Source organism: Cydia strobilella, chromosome 1, assembly GCF_947568885.1.
Source record: "Cydia strobilella chromosome 1, ilCydStro3.1, whole genome shotgun sequence".
Lineage (NCBI taxonomy): Eukaryota > Metazoa > Arthropoda > Insecta > Lepidoptera > Tortricidae > Cydia > Cydia strobilella.
The window spans coordinates 19,746,753-19,769,427 of NC_086041.1; the positions used below are offsets into that span (position 1 = coordinate 19,746,753).

At 37.5% G+C, this 22,675-nt stretch overlaps 1 protein-coding gene across 6 annotated transcripts in view; it reads right to left on the minus strand.

The window, feature by feature from the left end:
* LOC134746100 (CUGBP Elav-like family member 1) overlaps positions 1-22,675 on the minus strand; it is a 514,830-nt gene that overhangs the window by 186,883 nt on the left and 305,272 nt on the right. The window contains exon 1 of one of the 6 annotated variants that reach the window (XM_063680381.1): positions 1,312-1,755. The exons of 3 other annotated variants lie outside the window; for them this stretch is intronic. In XM_063680381.1, the coding sequence (XP_063536451.1) occupies positions 1,312-1,445 (134 nt within the window). In that variant the 5' untranslated portion in view covers positions 1,446-1,755. Of the gene's footprint in view, positions 1-1,311; positions 1,756-22,675 lie in introns of those variants that run through there. 2 more of the 6 variants (XM_063680354.1, XM_063680372.1) reach the window with 2 other exon arrangements.

Below are 22,675 nucleotides of genomic sequence, written 5' to 3' on the forward strand. Positions count from 1 at the left end.
TATCACTGAAAATTCAGGGTTCTAGCATTAGGCAGCACAAAATTACAGGACGTTGAAAATTGCCTGAATGACTTCGAGAAAAGGATAGTACGCCCGTGCCTCTTTCAGATACACTCGTATTCAGACTCTTCAACGGCTTTGTGTTAACTAGCATTTGAATAAATAGTTAATGCTAAAAGTATGTAAGTATAAAGCGTGAACATCCACCAGAGAACGCGTTCTCAATGGCGAGCGCGTTTCTATGTATTCAGGTTCCTTATCGATTATCCATCACGCACAGCTTCGTTACCTCGCTCATCCCTAGTGCATGCACACCTTAATAATTTTACTACATGGGTACCTATGCCTGATCATGAGGATAAAATATAAAAATAAATTACCTTTTGGAAAAGCCTAATTCAAAAAAAGTGTGTTACTTACTTCGAATGCTCAATAGACATGTCAGTATTCTTATTAATCTAGTACTACGTAATTATATTGAATTTTAATGGATTTTTTTGCCTAAATATGACTAACAGAAATACGTTTTTTTTAACACATATCTAAAAAGGCACTTACCAAATTGAGGTTCAACGTAACAATTCAAGATCGACAAAATCACTGACAGTGGAATAGTACAATACTATAGAGGCCGTGAAGTAAGGGGTTGCCGGCCGAATAGAATAGACGGATAGTTATGAGGCCGGCAACCCCTTTTGCACGTCGAGATATATACTTAGTGCTTTTCTCAAATATACAATGAAATAATAACACAAATATGATGATGATGATGATGATTGTTTCGTGTCCTAATGTTATTCAGTGCGTGGGGTATTAATTAAAGGGGAACGAAAATTTTATTATTTTTGCGCTACGACGCACGGTGTTTAGGACATACGGTCCTATAAAGATTTTTTTCTTTTTTTTTCATGGTGTGTTTTATATATTAATTAGGAGTTTCTTACAGGGGAACTAAAATTTGATTATTTTTGCGTTACGATGCACGGTTTAAAAAAATTAAAAAAATATAATTTAGCTGTTTAGCCTGTTCATGAACACAAACGCCATGTTTACATTAAAATAAAATAAAAAATACTTCCCGGCCTAGGCCTTCAATTTTGTATGAAATTCCTTCATAGTTCTCGAGTTGCTCCGCCCGACACGTGATACTTTGAAGCCTTTTATAACGCACGTAATAACGACATTACATTGCATGTTTGAGAAAATCAAATTAACGTGAGGTACTGGTGATCTGGGTCTCTTAATACTTAATATCGAACCTACTTAGTAATTAACGAATCTGTACAAGGTAGTACTAGCATTGTCACTTACTTGGGCTTAGAGTAGGGTGCAGAGGGCGAGGACGCCTTGTGGTTTCGGTTGGGGTGCGAATGCCGGTTCGCGTTTGTGTCGAGGCCGCCGCCCGGCGAGATCTTGCCCGCCAGCGCGTTTAGTGAGTGCAGCATTGCGGGCGGCGGCCGCTTCGGTCCAAGCAGCCTGGTCACCCTGAAGACTTCACCACGTTTGCCGATACCTCGCTTGCCTCGGGCCGCCACGACGCCTTATCAACTGATAAGAGGCGCGGGGGCACTCCCGCCCCCCGCCTCATCGCAACCTGACACTCTCACAACACTCACACTGATTCACTTTTTTTTTAATGTTCACAACGTGGAAACGATGGGGTTATCGTCCTGTCCGATTTAAGCATGTTTGGGACATGTTTTCATTTCCTTAAAATACTTTTTAACACTTGTTATCACTATTTAACTGCGAAACATGTTGCATTAGATAGGAACACATTTTTTAGGTTTTTTACCTTTGTCTAAGCGTTGCGATATTCCAGACGAAACTTACAAACTAGGTAGATATTTGTGACGTTTTCAACCAAAAGGTACCACATTGTCGCTTGTTGATAAGGTTGATTTCTAATTGAACCTACATGGAAATAGCGCCTTACTCAGATAAGTTGGTGGTTGGGTTGGTTGGTCTGGTTGGTGGTTGGTCTGACAAGCGACAATAAGTACCCTTTTGGTTGAAAATGGCACATTTGAAGTTAAAGTAGATAGCATAGGTCCCTGTACTTTAAAAAGTAGGCAACCTATAATAAGAAGCAAGAAGAAGCATTGTAAGATATGAATTGCTTGTTTTATATAATAATTTTTCACTTATTGGAATATAGTTAATAGGTATCGATACCTCCATAAATTTCATCAAAAGCATTCATAAACATCAACAGAGAAAAAAACGCCTTAAGGAAAGTATCAGCAATTTGTTTCAGGGCAGCGCGGCTAGCAACACTTCCGCCGCAGGCGTTTGATTTAAGGCCTTACGATAGCTTATAAGTACACGCCGTACGCCGTCCATGGTCCGCTGATAGGTAGGGTAAACACACGCTTTTAGGCCAATGTTTATTTATAAACAGACGAAGAATATTGTTATTTATTACTAACATTGCAACCCTTTAACAGTATTTTTTTTATATTTGCAATAGGTAATTTGCACAAACAGAAAATAGTAAAAATGGAAACGAACACCTCATTAATGCTTGGCGCTGGTCCAGAAGTCTAAGTACGTACAACTATATAAACTTACATATATATTATATGTCTGTATGTAGAAGGTCGGTACTATACTGTCATGTTACTTAAGCGCAGTTCGCTTTTCTCAGTAGGAGTTCCAATTCCTTTTGCCATTTGCTTTTCGAATTCATTATGTATTTTATTGAGAGTATAGTCTAGTTTAATGATTGAAGAAAATAAATTTAGGACAAATTTTATTAATTTAGCGAGGTACCAAGTTCAGATTTTTTCAACGAACATACTTGACTATCTCTTAACCATTAAAAAGCCATTAAATACAACAGCAATAAATATAAACTACAAGTATAAAAGCAAGGGTTACCAAAACTCGTCTAGAAGTCACGTTTGGTTCATAATTGGACTAGCACTTTTAGAACAATAAATGCTAATGTGCGCTTTGGGTGTCTATATTTATAAATAATGCTTTATATTAAATCCGACTCCTCGATTCAGTTATCATAATAAGGCACTTATTACCGCGGGAGGCACGCCAACAGCGCTGCGCTGTTGCCAAGCCAAATATTTATGTGTTTATTTGTATTCATTATACATGAAAGTATTCTTGGAATCCGTACCCTGGGCGGTTAAACACGTTGTAATATTTTTTAGGCTTCCGGTACCCAACAGGTAAAAACGGGACCCTATTACTAAGACTCCGCTGTCCGTCTGTCAGTCTGTCTGTCACCAAGCTGTATCTCATGAACCGTGATAGTTAGACAGTTGAAATTTTCACAGATGATGTATTTCTGTTGCCGCTATAACAACAAATAGTAAAAAGTACGGAACCCTCGGTGCGCGAGTCCGACTCGCACTTGGCCGGTTTTTTTTACATGGTATTCGTAAACGGTGTTGGTTTAATACCGTCGATTCCAGAACATGTGCTTTTTATTGAACCAATAATTATCCACCAAGTGACACAACATATTGCAAATTATGGTAAGTCCAGCGCTTACGAAAACACTGACATTACGAGCTCGTACCATAACGTTCGTTTCGCGTTTACTCTTGAAATTCCACGATGATTTAACTAAACTAATTGTATCTAGTCTCAAGCCTAATACCTAATACAAAAGCGTGCATTTTATGGAGTTTAATTAATCTGCACTTGAATGAAGTTAATAACTTATTGCGGAATTCTATATTTCCTCTGCCACAAATAAATACCCACGATCTTTCAGCTCTGGTTCAACGGAAATTCATTTCATGTCGCATTAACGTCGGGCGAAATAAAATTCCATACATTTCGCTCCAAGCATGCCTGCAGGGGGTGCAGGCCCCATTCGTGACTTTGACGATTTGGCGTGTTCAATAAAAAAACCTGCCAATTTATGTTCACGAATAGGCACTGCGGACGATTTGCGCTCAAGCCACGATTCTTTCGGTCTCCTTCGTTCAGTAATAAAATGCGAAGGGGTCGATTACCATAATGCTGTTAGCAGATTTTTTCGTTGCCTTTAGTTTGCCGAACTTGATGGGTTGACGGTTGTTTGACCTTCGAGGTAGCGTGGTGTGGTAATTGAAAAAAAAAAATGTTTCTATAAAATCTTCAACTATTAGATATTTGTATAAGAAAAAGAACAACTTCGTAAATTTGCGATTGAGACGAAAATAATTACATCTTTAATTATAGTTATAGCGCCTTTTTGACAACAAACGATAAGTTTTATTTTTGTTATATATTATCTCCGTGAGAGCTATCTCTAGGTGCGTACATAGGTGCACGCACTTTGTTTTGCTGAACAGCCTTTGCTGCAATATCCGTAACATCACTATCTATCAGCGACGAAGGACAAAGACGAACAAGCCGAGACGGGGAAGGATTGTGTAGACGACGACGTAGACTTGTGCAATCTTATATGTCAGAACTAGCCGGACGCAACGTAAGTAAATAGGTGCTTCTGCTTAGGTACCCACTTGTTCGTCGTAACATTCAAGACTGACTTCCTTGCTTATCATTACACAAAAAAACACATACATACATACACATCTAGTTACCAATTCGTCGTTCGTTTCATATTGGTTGGGACAAGTAAATAAATATGTTTTTTTTTTGTCTAAGCCTTAGCCGGGCCTGATATCCCGAAGTCGCGACTTCGAGTCTCACCCGGTGCTGAGTTTTTAGGGTTCCGTACCTCACAAGAAAAAAAACCGAACCCTTATAGGATCACTCGTGCGTCTCTCTGTCTGTCTGTCCGTCTGTCACAGCCTATTTTCTCCGAAACTATTCGAACAATTATCTTGAAATTTGGTACACATAAGTAGGTTTAAAAAATGTAGGTATACCTGTCAATTTAACAGAACTGCACGCAAAAAACGATGAAATCAATTAAGAACAAATGAGCTTGGCTCTGTTAACTTTCAATTACAGAGTGCTGTATAATTTCCGACCACCAGTGAAGCTGCGTTAAATAAAAACACAAACACAAGTCCTTGTTTGATTGCGAGTGGTTCAGCGTTTTCGTGCTGAAAGTAGGTAGTACGAGGGACGGACTCAATACAGTTCGCTTTTTCACCTAAAACGATATCAGAAGTTCAGCGCTTACGAAAACACTGACATTAAGAAGAATAGGAAACATATGTTGTAAATACTGTATCGTTAAGTATAATGACAATTTTACTTAGCCGTTTTTTTGGTATTAAATGTTTATTTAAAAATTACACATGTTTAATAAATGCTTTAATAAGGTACACTCGACAGCTCGACGTAAAGCATATGGTTTAGACAAAATGTACTTAATAACTGTACTCGGGAGTAACAATAACGACTTCGGACAAATACTACAAGAAAATATACGATGTGCGAACAAAACGATAAATACCTACACCAAAAAAAATTGTACTATGCGAACCGTAATTACACATGATTCCTAACTAATTCCTAACTCTGGGCATAGCGTAATCATGTCTTTTAGTTAAAAAATAGGTTTGGCTCAGTGCATGGTGGTCTTTTAGAGAATATGGTATGTTACTTACGACAACTTTGGCTTAGGCATCCAATAGGTATAACTATCGTGGAGCGTTTCTATCGACCCTCTCTAGTGATGGTTCAACGCCATGAATGTCCGTTAGGTTTTGGTTTTTAACTGATTCTTTTAGCTGTTTTTTTACCCTCATTTTGCTTGCATCAGAAATTGAAGGGAATCCAAAACGTACGTGAAAAATCGTATTTATGTAAAAATAAAAAATCATATTTATTTCGCAGCTGCTTAATTGAGCAATGATGAAGAGGACACTTAGATAACATGTTTTGGCACATTATTAACCTTTTGTTTTTTTTTTTATCGTACTACCAAGGAGTCAGTGAAATAGTCTCAAATTAAGCTCGATAGGCTTGTCCGAAGTGAATTTGCGAGACGCGATATTGATGAAGCATGATTGTGTCACCGAAAGTTGCTATAAAAGCTGGAAAATACAGGAATCCGTGGTCTTTCTCACTCATGGCTCAAAAGCTATTTGACTGACAGAATACAATGCACACAGATAGGAAGAGTGGAAAACAATAAGCTTATGTCTTACAAATCAGAGTACAAACTGAATTCTTATGGCGTTCCTCAGGGGAGTATCCTGGGCCCTCTCCTATTTCTTGTTTACATTAACGATTTACCTGATACAACGAAGCATGAATGCATCCTTTTTGCTGATGATACGACTATCATAATTAAGGGAACAAATGTTAACAATTATGAACTAGATTTAAATCTTGCTTTAAAGGATATAGTTACATGGCTAAGTCAAAATAGTCTCAAAATAAATTTAAGTAAAACGAAACTTGTGCATTTCAAATCTTCATCATCATCATAACTCTTAAGAGCCTGGCTCTTGTCGGTGGAGTAACCGCCACTCCGTTCTTCTTTCTGCCACTGTTTTGAGCTCCTGATACGTCACTACGTTGATTTTCTCCTTGGCTTGGTCCAAAAACGCACGTCTCGGTCTTCCTCTGCCTCTCCTTTTTTCTATTCTTCCTTCTATTATAGACTTTATGTAAGTATCGTGCCGTATCAGGTGCCCCAATATGTTTCCACTTCTGTTTTCAATCATTCTCAGCAGAGATCGCTTCTCACCTACCAAATCCAATACTTCTGCATTCGTTTTCCTCTCCTTCCAGCTTATACCTTCCATTCTTCTCCATGTCTACATTTCAAAAGCGCTTAGTCTGTCTCTATCACGCTGGGTTAATGTCCACGTCTCGCTACCATATAACGCTATACTCCAGACGTAGGTCTTGATAAATCGCTTTCTAATGTTTCGGCATATCTTTGCTTTAAATAGGTGTTTTTTTGGTGTTGAAAGCTTTTTTAGCCATGGCTATGCGTGTGGCTATGTGTGTGTTCAAATCTTATAAAGCCATAAAACAAGATATAAAAGTTAGTCACGACAACACCGATATTGGAGAAGTTGATAGTACGCGATTTCTAGGAATAACTCTAGATACATATTGTAATTGGAAAGACCAGGTCGCCGTAGTATGTAAAAAAATTGACAAATTCTGTTTCGTGTTGTGGCGACATAAACAAACAGTTTCCATGAAAACAGCTCTTATGGCTTACCACGGATACATTGCATCTGTACTAAGATACGGAATCATTATGTGGGGGAATTCCGTATATGCTGACCAAGCCTTTGTAGCACAAAAGAAATGTGTAAGGGCTAATATGCAGTGCCCGCTACAGGGAATCCTGTCAACCCTTCTCAGATCTCATTCCCAGTCCTATTATATTTAGTCAACGCTATGTACTCCATAATTGTCGTACTGTATCAGGTATTGACACAATTTTAATGCAACATATGTAATACATACGATGTGGCTGTACTTAATAAATAAAATAAAATAAACCCTTGTTCCCTAAGCTGAATATACTTACACTGCCCTGCCTTTACATATACGAGGTTTCACTATTTGTTAAGTAAAATCCAGATCTCTTTCCCACACCGGGGAACGTTTCCAACAGGTCCATAAGACAATACCAAATGCCAATACCGCCACACAGTCTAGTAGTCAGAAAAAAGAGTGCATACATTATGTGCATTAGAATCTTTAACAAAATTCCTGTGGCATTAAAATTTTTATCAACTCTGGAATTCAAACGTAAACTCTATGAACTGTTATGTAAGTGTTGTTTTTATAGTATTTATGACTTTCTTAATCATAAATTTTTATCCTTCTAATTGTAATTCTTAAGCTTATATATGTATGACATTCTTTCTAATTTTGTAATTACTTTGACTTTTATAATCGAAATGACGTAACGTTATAACTTGACATTGTATAAATTTATAGGTATAAATTGAACTATGTTGTAAGATAATTATTATAATTAAGTAGTAATATTAATTTTCTGTGATTTGGCGAAATTCTACTACTGTTAGTAGCGAATCAAGCCAATATACAGTGCATGTACACCTGTATAGGTAGAATCTTGGTGAAACCAAACTCAAAATATTGTACCCAACACCTACTTATGTAACCCAATATTCATATGCAAATAAATCATTCATTCATTCATTCATTCATTCATTCATTCCCTAAAGAAAAATCTGATATGGCTTAAAAATACCTTTAGATCAAACCCCTAGAATATAGGAACACATATCAACAGTTAGACCAGGTTTTATCTGTCTTTATTGTTAACGATACAGTCTCAATATCATCAAGTTCACACTACTAAAAATCTCTGATCATACTACCATCATCCGTATTTAACCGACAATTCAAAAAACTTAAATAAAATAGTTATTGGTTTGGTGGTATGGCAAGGGGGCAAAGTTGTTGTTTAACCTCTCGTGCCAATATTGATATCTGAGTAAGGGAAAGATCAAAATTGGACCACGAGCGTAGCAAGTGGTTCAAAAAATGGAATCTTAAGCGTTGCGACGGTTTCAAGACATGAGGGTTAAACAAATTTTGCCGCCGAGTGAAACACAATATTTTCCACCACACCAACACAGGGAAAATTCTAACTATAAAATATCAAACAAAATCAAAGCAAATCAATTCAAAATGAATGTTATCAAATATTTATCATTCAAAAATCATCATTTAAAAGTCAATTCTACCAGCCAACATAAGGAAACAACTTAAAATTGGCATTTAATTAATGACTCTACTCAGTTGGCCCCTCAGTAGATAAAATGCAACTTTCTCATCCGTTTTTGAACAATCAAGAGAGCCTTTAATATTCGGTACAAACATGGGACCATATCAGGCTCCGTAACCGCCTACTACATTTCTTGGTCTATCCTGCAACTTCAAACAGCAGCATAATTTTATTCAGAGGTTGAAGACTGATGTGATTTTAACTTTAACGTTTGAATTTGATGTATAGTTAGGTTAATGCCTTAAATTTTTATCTTTCACGAACGTACAATAAAACCGTCGTACTTAAATAAAAATATTGCCGGTTGTTACAGATTTCAAATTCCTAATTTGTATGTTGAGCTTAAATCGGTGTCATTCAAAGGTTTTTATTATTTATTTTTATGTAAAAAAGGCGATTTATGATTGATTACAAGATAATGGCTTTCTTATAAGTATCGAAAATCATGGCACCATTAACCCTTAACTACCTACGTCCAATTTCTATAGCATAACCACCTACGAAAGGTCTGGTAGACCACTATTTGAAATGGGTCTAAAATATTTATAAGAATTATGTTAGAGGGACAATTAAATTATATTTACCTATCTATTGGTTGAAGGCATTTATTAACAAATACCGATACAACATTAATCAATAACATAGAGCTTGAACTTAACATATAACATTTTTCTTACTTTTAACAAAAAAATCATTGTAAATCCTTTGGGACAAGGGATCACAAAATATTATTTGCATGATATATTTTTATATTAATAAATCTTAAAGAACAATAATCAGTCTAGCTAATCAGCTATAATTTTTATATAAAAACGTATTATTATTATAAAATTGCAAGCTATTCAAATAGCCATTTTTCGCGGCAGCCAATGCACAGCCAATAAATACAATACTTACACATTTTATTCAATACTTTATTATATCTGTCCTAGAAAGCTGAACTTTCCCATGTAGTCTATGTTTTAGATACGTACATAGAACAGTAAAACTAATAAATCTGTAACTTTCACCCTCCCACCTCTAAAAAAGGGGGTAGAGTTCTGAATATATTACAAGTAAAACTAGGTAGCGTGTAGGCAGTGTGTAGCCTACGGTTTACATAAAACGCTGTACCGTAACCCACTGAGACCACCGACGACAGTCTTTTGCTCACCAAATTCACAAAGACACACGTCCGAAGGCATCGATCACATGGCCGGCACTGAGACGGCTGCAGGGAAAGGTAGAGGGTCACAGAGGTCCGTGCAATGAACACGTGTTGAGTTATTCACTATTTTGTATTTGCAAAGGTCTGAGAGACCTTGCGTAGGTGGTTAAGGGTTAAAGATAACAGAAGAGCCCTCTAGAAGAGCTTCGAGTGCATCTCAATGCACAAACCTTAAAACTTAAAACCACGTCGAGTTATTAAAGCAAACCCAGCCGTTGCTCTTGATGCTTGTTTGAAGCAATTATTTACACAATACTCTTTCCTAGAGTTGGGTCAGTGCAAAGTCGTTGAGAGGCAAAGTTGGCGGTGCCAAGTGGAGCATGCCGTGAAGCTGGGCTTTAGGATAGAATTAAATCCTACAGAAACGACTTTATCCTAAAGCGATCTAAGAAATGATAATAATTATTGCACCTTGATTGTACAGTCAGACGCAGAAGTAGACACGCGGTCAAGGTATTTAAAATAATTTACAAATGCTCTCTTTAGATCTGTTGAGATAATTTTAGGTGTATACATCGCCCGTTTGCCTACTTCTGATGGTGGCTGGACTTAATTAATTAAGAGCGACTCACGCTTGACTGCACATTTCTAATAGGTTTTCATGTCATGTCAATATCAATAAAATGGTCATATTAAAAATATGCCTTAAATATTTTTTTATACCACGTCGGTGGCAATCAAGCATACAGCCCGCCTGATGGTAAGCAGTTACCGTAGCCTATGGACGCCTGCAACACCGGAGATATTACACGCGCGTTGCCGACCCTTTAAAAACCTGTACACTCCTTTTTTCCCGTCCTTGAAGAACCTCATACTGTAGCCCCTCGGGAAAACCTCGGCATGGGAGCTCATTCCTCAGCCGAAGCGTACGCGGGAGGAAATTCCTCTTAAACCGCACAGTACGCGACCATTTAGGTGCTAGGGTGTTCTGCCGATGGCGAGCGGTGCGGTGATAGAAAGCGGCCGTTGGCATGTCAAACAGTTCTTCAGAGCACAGCCCATTGTACAAGCGGTAGAACACGCATAAGGAGGCGAAGTCTCTCCTTAGACTTAAAGGTTCAATACCGCTTGTGAGTTTGGGATCGTCGACGATTCGTACAGCGCGCCTTTGGACTGAGTCGAAGGGTCCAAGCTGACATCCAGGTGCTCCTGCCCAAAGGTGACAGCAGTACTCCATATGGGGTCTGACTTGCGATTTATATAGCAGCAGTCTTTGCCCCGGAGTAAAGTATCGCCGTGCTTTATTGAGCACACCGAGTTTTTTGGATGCCAGATCAGCCTTTCCTTCCAGGTGGCTACGGAATTGGACGTCACTGGAGATGTCGACACCGAGGATCCCAATACTCCCTGACATGGTAAGGGCTGTGCCTTCGAACTGTGGGACCACAGTAAATGGGGTTTTCTTAGCGGTGAACGCGCAAACTTGTGTCTTGGTTGGTGAATCGCACTAAATTGTCCCGGCCCCACACCAAAATTCTGGATAGAGTGCCCTCAATATCCGACACAAGCTTTTCACGACTCTCTAGCACCACGGATGTTGGCACGGCCTGCGTAATAGGCATCCCCAGTACTGTCGTCTGCATAGCAATGAATGTCGTCGATAGACAACATGTCATTGATGTGCAGCAAAAACAGCGTTGGGGATAGCACAGAGCCTTGCGGAACGCCAGCGTTAATGTCCACATGTATGTATGTGTTACATATGTAAGCAAACGGTATTAATAATGTTAGTGCGTGTGAATGAGTGATACACAAAAATTTCATCATTTCTTTAATTTACATTTTTTTAATACCACGTCGGTGGTAATCGACGGTAGCATACGGCCCGGATGATGGTAAGCAGTTACCGTAGCCTATGGACGCCTGCAACACCGGAGGCATTTTATAGGATAGTCACTAGAATTCATATTCTACTGATGATACATGAACAGAACTTTGCACGCTCTTACTTAATCAGCCGGAGCATTCGTCATAAGTTTCATTACCGGGTGCTGTGCATATCCTTCTTTATTCTGGTGACAACGGTAAAAAATGCCCCCAGAGCATAATTACGCCTTATCCGGTAAATTTAACTCGACGTTGTAAAACTGAGCTCGGACACTGGCTTTGTAAACCGACCGTCCTCCTAGTGGGGAATTTCATTAATTTTCATTCGTCCAACTTTGGCCTGTTCCTCTTCAGCAGTTATTTTGTTTTGAATTTCAACATTTCAAAGTCGCGTAAGGCTGCTTTCACTCGACGAGTTTTTGAAAGGTTGTGATTTCTCTTCATTGAAATATACAGCCAAGAGCAATGAAACTTTGATTGTTTGAAGTGTAGTGTAGTAGTACGAGTATTTAACCAGGGGGCCTATATCTTTGATGACATAAACGTATATCGTGATTCAAGCTCTAGTTATATCGATATATTTATCATCATTCTAGCCCTGTCTCGGCTTGTTTTCCAGGACTCCTGCTGCAGTCCGCTCGGCAACCTAATCCCTAGTAGGTATATAGAAGAACAATACTAAAAATTGTTTATAATTAGTGTCAATAACAGCGATTAAGAAATAAATAAGTATGAAAAAAAAAACGGGTAATTAATGTATTTTAATCTCAATGAAACGTAACATATGGGAGACTCATAATTTGCAATCATGTTTACATATTTTTATCGGTTTAGATTTACTTTTGTGTTTTTTCCGTTGTTTGTTGATTATTGATAATAATCAATTTTCTAGTAGAATTACACAACACGATAAAATAAAGCAATTTTATTAACTTGTTACAAACTTGTACATAGTAGTATTTCTAGTATTGTGAAAGCACGTTTTAAATGAAATGAGGCTGGACTTCAAATCAGAGTAGCGTCACACGTGACGTCACAACATGACATCACGTAAGCACATCACCATCACCGCATTTTGGACTCACGCTCGACTAGCCCACCTGACATATTATATCTTATCTGATCTATCCGTAAATATAAGTACCGGGGCGCCACAGCGTTTCTACTAAAATAGTTTCATTTGATCGTTATAACTTATAATAAAATACTCATTACCGATGAACAGGGGTCACTTCGTATGGAGATTTCTATTACACTTTGTATTGAGGCACTTTGCATGTCATTTGTTAATAAATTTTAAAAAAAATCTACGAAATTGGCTATGAGTAAATTTGCCCTAGGTATTATTATTATAACTTTATCAAAGTAACAAAAATACAGCAATGTGAGCACCATGTTTAAGACCCTAGTTATAAGTAGAAACTTTAAAATGTTAATACATATATTTTCAGTTTATTTTAGAAACCTGATGATTTTATATAACTCGAAACCGAGATTACAATCATGACTCGCAATATTTGACTTCTCACGCGATTCAGTTTATATATTTAGTAAACTTATAACGACTTAAACGATTCACTATCATTTAGGTACTATTACACAAGCAATGTTTGTGTACATATACATATACAGGGTGTCAAGTCACGCTGCTAATGGTGGTTGCGTAAAACTAATCCCATCAAAAACATTACATGTAAAAATGTGACGTTTTCAACCAAAAGGTACCACATTGTCGATTGTTGATAAGGTTGATTTCTAATTGAAGCTATATGGAAATAGCGCCTTACTGACAAGCGACAATAAGTACCCTTTTGGTTGAAAATGGCACAAATTTGCATCGCATCGCATTAAATGTTATTGGGAATGTATTTAATTAATATTACAGTACGCCCTATATATCACTGAAAATTCAGGGTTCTAGCATTAGGCAGCACAAAATTACAGGACGTTGAAAATTGCCTGAATGACTTCGAGAAAAGGATAGTACGCCCGTGCCTCTTTCAGATACACTCGTATTCAGACTCTTCAACGGCTTTGTGTTAACTAGCATTTGAATAAATAGTTAATGCTAAAAGTATGTAAGTATAAAGCGTGAACATCCACCAGAGAACGCGTTCTCAATGGCGAGCGCGTTTCTATGTATTCAGGTTCCTTATCGATTATCCATCACGCACAGCTTCGTTACCTCGCTCATCCCTAGTGCATGCACACCTTAATAATTTTACTACATGGGTACCTATGCCTGATCATGAGGATAAAATATAAAAATAAATTACCTTTTGGAAAAGCCTAATTCAAAAAAAGTGTGTTACTTACTTCGAATGCTCAATAGACATGTCAGTATTCTTATTAATCTAGTACTACGTAATTATATTGAATTTTAATGGATTTTTTTGCCTAAATATGACTAACAGAAATACGTTTTTTTTAACACATATCTAAAAAGGCACTTACCAAATTGAGGTTCAACGTAACAATTCAAGATCGACAAAATCACTGACAGTGGAATAGTACAATACTATAGAGGCCGTGAAGTAAGGGGTTGCCGGCCGAATAGAATAGACGGATAGTTATGAGGCCGGCAACCCCTTTTGCACGTCGAGATATATACTTAGTGCTTTTCTCAAATATACAATGAAATAATAACACAAATATGATGATGATGATGATGATTGTTTCGTGTCCTAATGTTATTCAGTGCGTGGGGTATTAATTAAAGGGGAACGAAAATTTTATTATTTTTGCGCTACGACGCACGGTGTTTAGGACATACGGTCCTATAAAGATTTTTTTCTTTTTTTTTCATGGTGTGTTTTATATATTAATTAGGAGTTTCTTACAGGGGAACTAAAATTTGATTATTTTTGCGTTACGATGCACGGTTTAAAAAAATTAAAAAAATATAATTTAGCTGTTTAGCCTGTTCATGAACACAAACGCCATGTTTACATTAAAATAAAATAAAAAATACTTCCCGGCCTAGGCCTTCAATTTTGTATGAAATTCCTTCATAGTTCTCGAGTTGCTCCGCCCGACACGTGATACTTTGAAGCCTTTTATAACGCACGTAATAACGACATTACATTGCATGTTTGAGAAAATCAAATTAACGTGAGGTACTGGTGATCTGGGTCTCTTAATACTTAATATCGAACCTACTTAGTAATTAACGAATCTGTACAAGGTAGTACTAGCATTGTCACTTACTTGGGCTTAGAGTAGGGTGCAGAGGGCGAGGACGCCTTGTGGTTTCGGTTGGGGTGCGAATGCCGGTTCGCGTTTGTGTCGAGGCCGCCGCCCGGCGAGATCTTGCCCGCCAGCGCGTTTAGTGAGTGCAGCATTGCGGGCGGCGGCCGCTTCGGTCCAAGCAGCCTGGTCACCCTGAAGACTTCACCACGTTTGCCGATACCTCGCTTGCCTCGGGCCGCCACGACGCCTTATCAACTGATAAGAGGCGCGGGGGCACTCCCGCCCCCCGCCTCATCGCAACCTGACACTCTCACAACACTCACACTGATTCACTTTTTTTTTAATGTTCACAACGTGGAAACGATGGGGTTATCGTCCTGTCCGATTTAAGCATGTTTGGGACATGTTTTCATTTCCTTAAAATACTTTTTAACACTTGTTATCACTATTTAACTGCGAAACATGTTGCATTAGATAGGAACACATTTTTTAGGTTTTTTACCTTTGTCTAAGCGTTGCGATATTCCAGACGAAACTTACAAACTAGGTAGATATTTGTGACGTTTTCAACCAAAAGGTACCACATTGTCGCTTGTTGATAAGGTTGATTTCTAATTGAACCTACATGGAAATAGCGCCTTACTCAGATAAGTTGGTGGTTGGGTTGGTTGGTCTGGTTGGTGGTTGGTCTGACAAGCGACAATAAGTACCCTTTTGGTTGAAAATGGCACATTTGAAGTTAAAGTAGATAGCATAGGTCCCTGTACTTTAAAAAGTAGGCAACCTATAATAAGAAGCAAGAAGAAGCATTGTAAGATATGAATTGCTTGTTTTATATAATAATTTTTCACTTATTGGAATATAGTTAATAGGTATCGATACCTCCATAAATTTCATCAAAAGCATTCATAAACATCAACAGAGAAAAAAACGCCTTAAGGAAAGTATCAGCAATTTGTTTCAGGGCAGCGCGGCTAGCAACACTTCCGCCGCAGGCGTTTGATTTAAGGCCTTACGATAGCTTATAAGTACACGCCGTACGCCGTCCATGGTCCGCTGATAGGTAGGGTAAACACACGCTTTTAGGCCAATGTTTATTTATAAACAGACGAAGAATATTGTTATTTATTACTAACATTGCAACCCTTTAACAGTATTTTTTTTATATTTGCAATAGGTAATTTGCACAAACAGAAAATAGTAAAAATGGAAACGAACACCTCATTAATGCTTGGCGCTGGTCCAGAAGTCTAAGTACGTACAACTATATAAACTTACATATATATTATATGTCTGTATGTAGAAGGTCGGTACTATACTGTCATGTTACTTAAGCGCAGTTCGCTTTTCTCAGTAGGAGTTCCAATTCCTTTTGCCATTTGCTTTTCGAATTCATTATGTATTTTATTGAGAGTATAGTCTAGTTTAATGATTGAAGAAAATAAATTTAGGACAAATTTTATTAATTTAGCGAGGTACCAAGTTCAGATTTTTTCAACGAACATACTTGACTATCTCTTAACCATTAAAAAGCCATTAAATACAACAGCAATAAATATAAACTACAAGTATAAAAGCAAGGGTTACCAAAACTCGTCTAGAAGTCACGTTTGGTTCATAATTGGACTAGCACTTTTAGAACAATAAATGCTAATGTGCGCTTTGGGTGTCTATATTTATAAATAATGCTTTATATTAAATCCGACTCCTCGATTCAGTTATCATAATAAGGCACTTATTACCGCGGGAGGCACGCCAACAGCGCTGCGCTGTTGCCAAGCCAAATATTTATGTGTTTATTTGTATTCATTATACATGAAAGTATTCTTGGAATCCGTACCCTGGGCGGTTAAACACGTTGTAATATTTTTTAGGCTTCCGGTACCCAACAGGTAAAAACGGGACCCTATTACTAAGACTCCGCTGTCCGTCTGTCAGTCTGTCTGTCACCAAGCTGTATCTCATGAACCGTGATAGTTAGACAGTTGAAATTTTCACAGATGATGTATTTCTGTTGCCGCTATAACAACAAATAGTAAAAAGTACGGAACCCTCGGTGCGCGAGTCCGACTCGCACTTGGCCGGTTTTTTTTACATGGTATTCGTAAACGGTGTTGGTTTAATACCGTCGATTCCAGAACATGTGCTTTTTATTGAACCAATAATTATCCACCAAGTGACACAACATATTGCAAATTATGGTAAGTCCAGCGCTTACGAAAACACTGACATTACGAGCTCGTACCATAACGTTCGTTTCGCGTTTACTCTTGAAATTCCACGATGATTTAACTAAACTAATTGTATCTAGTCTCAAGCCTAATACCTAATACAAAAGCGTGCATTTTATGGAGTTTAATTAATCTGCACTTGAATGAAGTTAATAACTTATTGCGGAATTCTATATTTCCTCTGCCACAAATAAATACCCACGATCTTTCAGCTCTGGTTCAACGGAAATTCATTTCATGTCGCATTAACGTCGGGCGAAATAAAATTCCATACATTTCGCTCCAAGCATGCCTGCAGGGGGTGCAGGCCCCATTCGTGACTTTGACGATTTGGCGTGTTCAATAAAAAAACCTGCCAATTTATGTTCACGAATAGGCACTGCGGACGATTTGCGCTCAAGCCACGATTCTTTCGGTCTCCTTCGTTCAGTAATAAAATGCGAAGGGGTCGATTACCATAATGCTGTTAGCAGATTTTTTCGTTGCCTTTAGTTTGCCGAACTTGATGGGTTGACGGTTGTTTGACCTTCGAGGTAGCGTGGTGTGGTAATTGAAAAAAAAAAATGTTTCTATAAAATCTTCAACTATTAGATATTTGTATAAGAAAAAGAACAACTTCGTAAATTTGCGATTGAGACGAAAATAATTACATCTTTAATTATAGTTATAGCGCCTTTTTGACAACAAACGATAAGTTTTATTTTTGTTATATATTATCTCCGTGAGAGCTATCTCTAGGTGCGTACATAGGTGCACGCACTTTGTTTTGCTGAACAGCCTTTGCTGCAATATCCGTAACATCACTATCTATCAGCGACGAAGGACAAAGACGAACAAGCCGAGACGGGGAAGGATTGTGTAGACGACGACGTAGACTTGTGCAATCTTATATGTCAGAACTAGCCGGACGCAACGTAAGTAAATAGGTGCTTCTGCTTAGGTACCCACTTGTTCGTCGTAACATTCAAGACTGACTTCCTTGCTTATCATTACACAAAAAAACACATACATACATACACATCTAGTTACCAATTCGTCGTTCGTTTCATATTGGTTGGGACAAGTAAATAAATATGTTTTTTTTTTGTCTAAGCCTTAGCCGGGCCTGATATCCCGAAGTCGCGACTTCGAGTCTCACCCGGTGCTGAGTTTTTAGGGTTCCGTACCTCACAAGAAAAAAAACCGAACCCTTATAGGATCACTCGTGCGTCTCTCTGTCTGTCTGTCCGTCTGTCACAGCCTATTTTCTCCGAAACTATTCGAACAATTATCTTGAAATTTGGTACACATAAGTAGGTTTAAAAAATGTAGGTATACCTGTCAATTTAACAGAACTGCACGCAAAAAACGATGAAATCAATTAAGAACAAATGAGCTTGGCTCTGTTAACTTTCAATTACAGAGTGCTGTATAATTTCCGACCACCAGTGAAGCTGCGTTAAATAAAAACACAAACACAAGTCCTTGTTTGATTGCGAGTGGTTCAGCGTTTTCGTGCTGAAAGTAGGTAGTACGAGGGACGGACTCAATACAGTTCGCTTTTTCACCTAAAACGATATCAGAAGTTCAGCGCTTACGAAAACACTGACATTAAGAAGAATAGGAAACATATGTTGTAAATACTGTATCGTTAAGTATAATGACAATTTTACTTAGCCGTTTTTTTGGTATTAAATGTTTATTTAAAAATTACACATGTTTAATAAATGCTTTAATAAGGTACACTCGACAGCTCGACGTAAAGCATATGGTTTAGACAAAATGTACTTAATAACTGTACTCGGGAGTAACAATAACGACTTCGGACAAATACTACAAGAAAATATACGATGTGCGAACAAAACGATAAATACCTACACCAAAAAAAATTGTACTATGCGAACCGTAATTACACATGATTCCTAACTAATTCCTAACTCTGGGCATAGCGTAATCATGTCTTTTAGTTAAAAAATAGGTTTGGCTCAGTGCATGGTGGTCTTTTAGAGAATATGGTATGTTACTTACGACAACTTTGGCTTAGGCATCCAATAGGTATAACTATCGTGGAGCGTTTCTATCGACCCTCTCTAGTGATGGTTCAACGCCATGAATGTCCGTTAGGTTTTGGTTTTTAACTGATTCTTTTAGCTGTTTTTTTACCCTCATTTTGCTTGCATCAGAAATTGAAGGGAATCCAAAACGTACGTGAAAAATCGTATTTATGTAAAAATAAAAAATCATATTTATTTCGCAGCTGCTTAATTGAGCAATGATGAAGAGGACACTTAGATAACATGTTTTGGCACATTATTAACCTTTTGTTTTTTTTTTTATCGTACTACCAAGGAGTCAGTGAAATAGTCTCAAATTAAGCTCGATAGGCTTGTCCGAAGTGAATTTGCGAGACGCGATATTGATGAAGCATGATTGTGTCACCGAAAGTTGCTATAAAAGCTGGAAAATACAGGAATCCGTGGTCTTTCTCACTCATGGCTCAAAAGCTATTTGACTGACAGAATACAATGCACACAGATAGGAAGAGTGGAAAACAATAAGCTTATGTCTTACAAATCAGAGTACAAACTGAATTCTTATGGCGTTCCTCAGGGGAGTATCCTGGGCCCTCTCCTATTTCTTGTTTACATTAACGATTTACCTGATACAACGAAGCATGAATGCATCCTTTTTGCTGATGATACGACTATCATAATTAAGGGAACAAATGTTAACAATTATGAACTAGATTTAAATCTTGCTTTAAAGGATATAGTTACATGGCTAAGTCAAAATAGTCTCAAAATAAATTTAAGTAAAACGAAACTTGTGCATTTCAAATCTTCATCATCATCATAACTCTTAAGAGCCTGGCTCTTGTCGGTGGAGTAACCGCCACTCCGTTCTTCTTTCTGCCACTGTTTTGAGCTCCTGATACGTCACTACGTTGATTTTCTCCTTGGCTTGGTCCAAAAACGCACGTCTCGGTCTTCCTCTGCCTCTCCTTTTTTCTATTCTTCCTTCTATTATAGACTTTATGTAAGTATCGTGCCGTATCAGGTGCCCCAATATGTTTCCACTTCTGTTTTCAATCATTCTCAGCAGAGATCGCTTCTCACCTACCAAATCCAATACTTCTGCATTCGTTTTCCTCTCCTTCCAGCTTATACCTTCCATTCTTCTCCATGTCTACATTTCAAAAGCGCTTAGTCTGTCTCTATCACGCTGGGTTAATGTCCACGTCTCGCTACCATATAACGCTATACTCCAGACGTAGGTCTTGATAAATCGCTTTCTAATGTTTCGGCATATCTTTGCTTTAAATAGGTGTTTTTTTGGTGTTGAAAGCTTTTTTAGCCATGGCTATGCGTGTGGCTATGTGTGTGTTCAAATCTTATAAAGCCATAAAACAAGATATAAAAGTTAGTCACGACAACACCGATATTGGAGAAGTTGATAGTACGCGATTTCTAGGAATAACTCTAGATACATATTGTAATTGGAAAGACCAGGTCGCCGTAGTATGTAAAAAAATTGACAAATTCTGTTTCGTGTTGTGGCGACATAAACAAACAGTTTCCATGAAAACAGCTCTTATGGCTTACCACGGATACATTGCATCTGTACTAAGATACGGAATCATTATGTGGGGGAATTCCGTATATGCTGACCAAGCCTTTGTAGCACAAAAGAAATGTGTAAGGGCTAATATGCAGTGCCCGCTACAGGGAATCCTGTCAACCCTTCTCAGATCTCATTCCCAGTCCTATTATATTTAGTCAACGCTATGTACTCCATAATTGTCGTACTGTATCAGGTATTGACACAATTTTAATGCAACATATGTAATACATACGATGTGGCTGTACTTAATAAATAAAATAAAATAAACCCTTGTTCCCTAAGCTGAATATACTTACACTGCCCTGCCTTTACATATACGAGGTTTCACTATTTGTTAAGTAAAATCCAGATCTCTTTCCCACACCGGGGAACGTTTCCAACAGGTCCATAAGACAATACCAAATGCCAATACCGCCACACAGTCTAGTAGTCAGAAAAAAGAGTGCATACATTATGTGCATTAGAATCTTTAACAAAATTCCTGTGGCATTAAAATTTTTATCAACTCTGGAATTCAAACGTAAACTCTATGAACTGTTATGTAAGTGTTGTTTTTATAGTATTTATGACTTTCTTAATCATAAATTTTTATCCTTCTAATTGTAATTCTTAAGCTTATATATGTATGACATTCTTTCTAATTTTGTAATTACTTTGACTTTTATAATCGAAATGACGTAACGTTATAACTTGACATTGTATAAATTTATAGGTATAAATTGAACTATGTTGTAAGATAATTATTATAATTAAGTAGTAATATTAATTTTCTGTGATTTGGCGAAATTCTACTACTGTTAGTAGCGAATCAAGCCAATATACAGTGCATGTACACCTGTATAGGTAGAATCTTGGTGAAACCAAACTCAAAATATTGTACCCAACACCTACTTATGTAACCCAATATTCATATGCAAATAAATCATTCATTCATTCATTCATTCATTCATTCATTCCCTAAAGAAAAATCTGATATGGCTTAAAAATACCTTTAGATCAAACCCCTAGAATATAGGAACACATATCAACAGTTAGACCAGGTTTTATCTGTCTTTATTGTTAACGATACAGTCTCAATATCATCAAGTTCACACTACTAAAAATCTCTGATCATACTACCATCATCCGTATTTAACCGACAATTCAAAAAACTTAAATAAAATAGTTATTGGTTTGGTGGTATGGCAAGGGGGCAAAGTTGTTGTTTAACCTCTCGTGCCAATATTGATATCTGAGTAAGGGAAAGATCAAAATTGGACCACGAGCGTAGCAAGTGGTTCAAAAAATGGAATCTTAAGCGTTGCGACGGTTTCAAGACATGAGGGTTAAACAAATTTTGCCGCCGAGTGAAACACAATATTTTCCACCACACCAACACAGGGAAAATTCTAACTATAAAATATCAAACAAAATCAAAGCAAATCAATTCAAAATGAATGTTATCAAATATTTATCATTCAAAAATCATCATTTAAAAGTCAATTCTACCAGCCAACATAAGGAAACAACTTAAAATTGGCATTTAATTAATGACTCTACTCAGTTGGCCCCTCAGTAGATAAAATGCAACTTTCTCATCCGTTTTTGAACAATCAAGAGAGCCTTTAATATTCGGTACAAACATGGGACCATATCAGGCTCCGTAACCGCCTACTACATTTCTTGGTCTATCCTGCAACTTCAAACAGCAGCATAATTTTATTCAGAGGTTGAAGACTGATGTGATTTTAACTTTAACGTTTGAATTTGATGTATAGTTAGGTTAATGCCTTAAATTTTTATCTTTCACGAACGTACAATAAAACCGTCGTACTTAAATAAAAATATTGCCGGTTGTTACAGATTTCAAATTCCTAATTTGTATGTTGAGCTTAAATCGGTGTCATTCAAAGGTTTTTATTATTTATTTTTATGTAAAAAAGGCGATTTATGATTGATTACAAGATAATGGCTTTCTTATAAGTATCG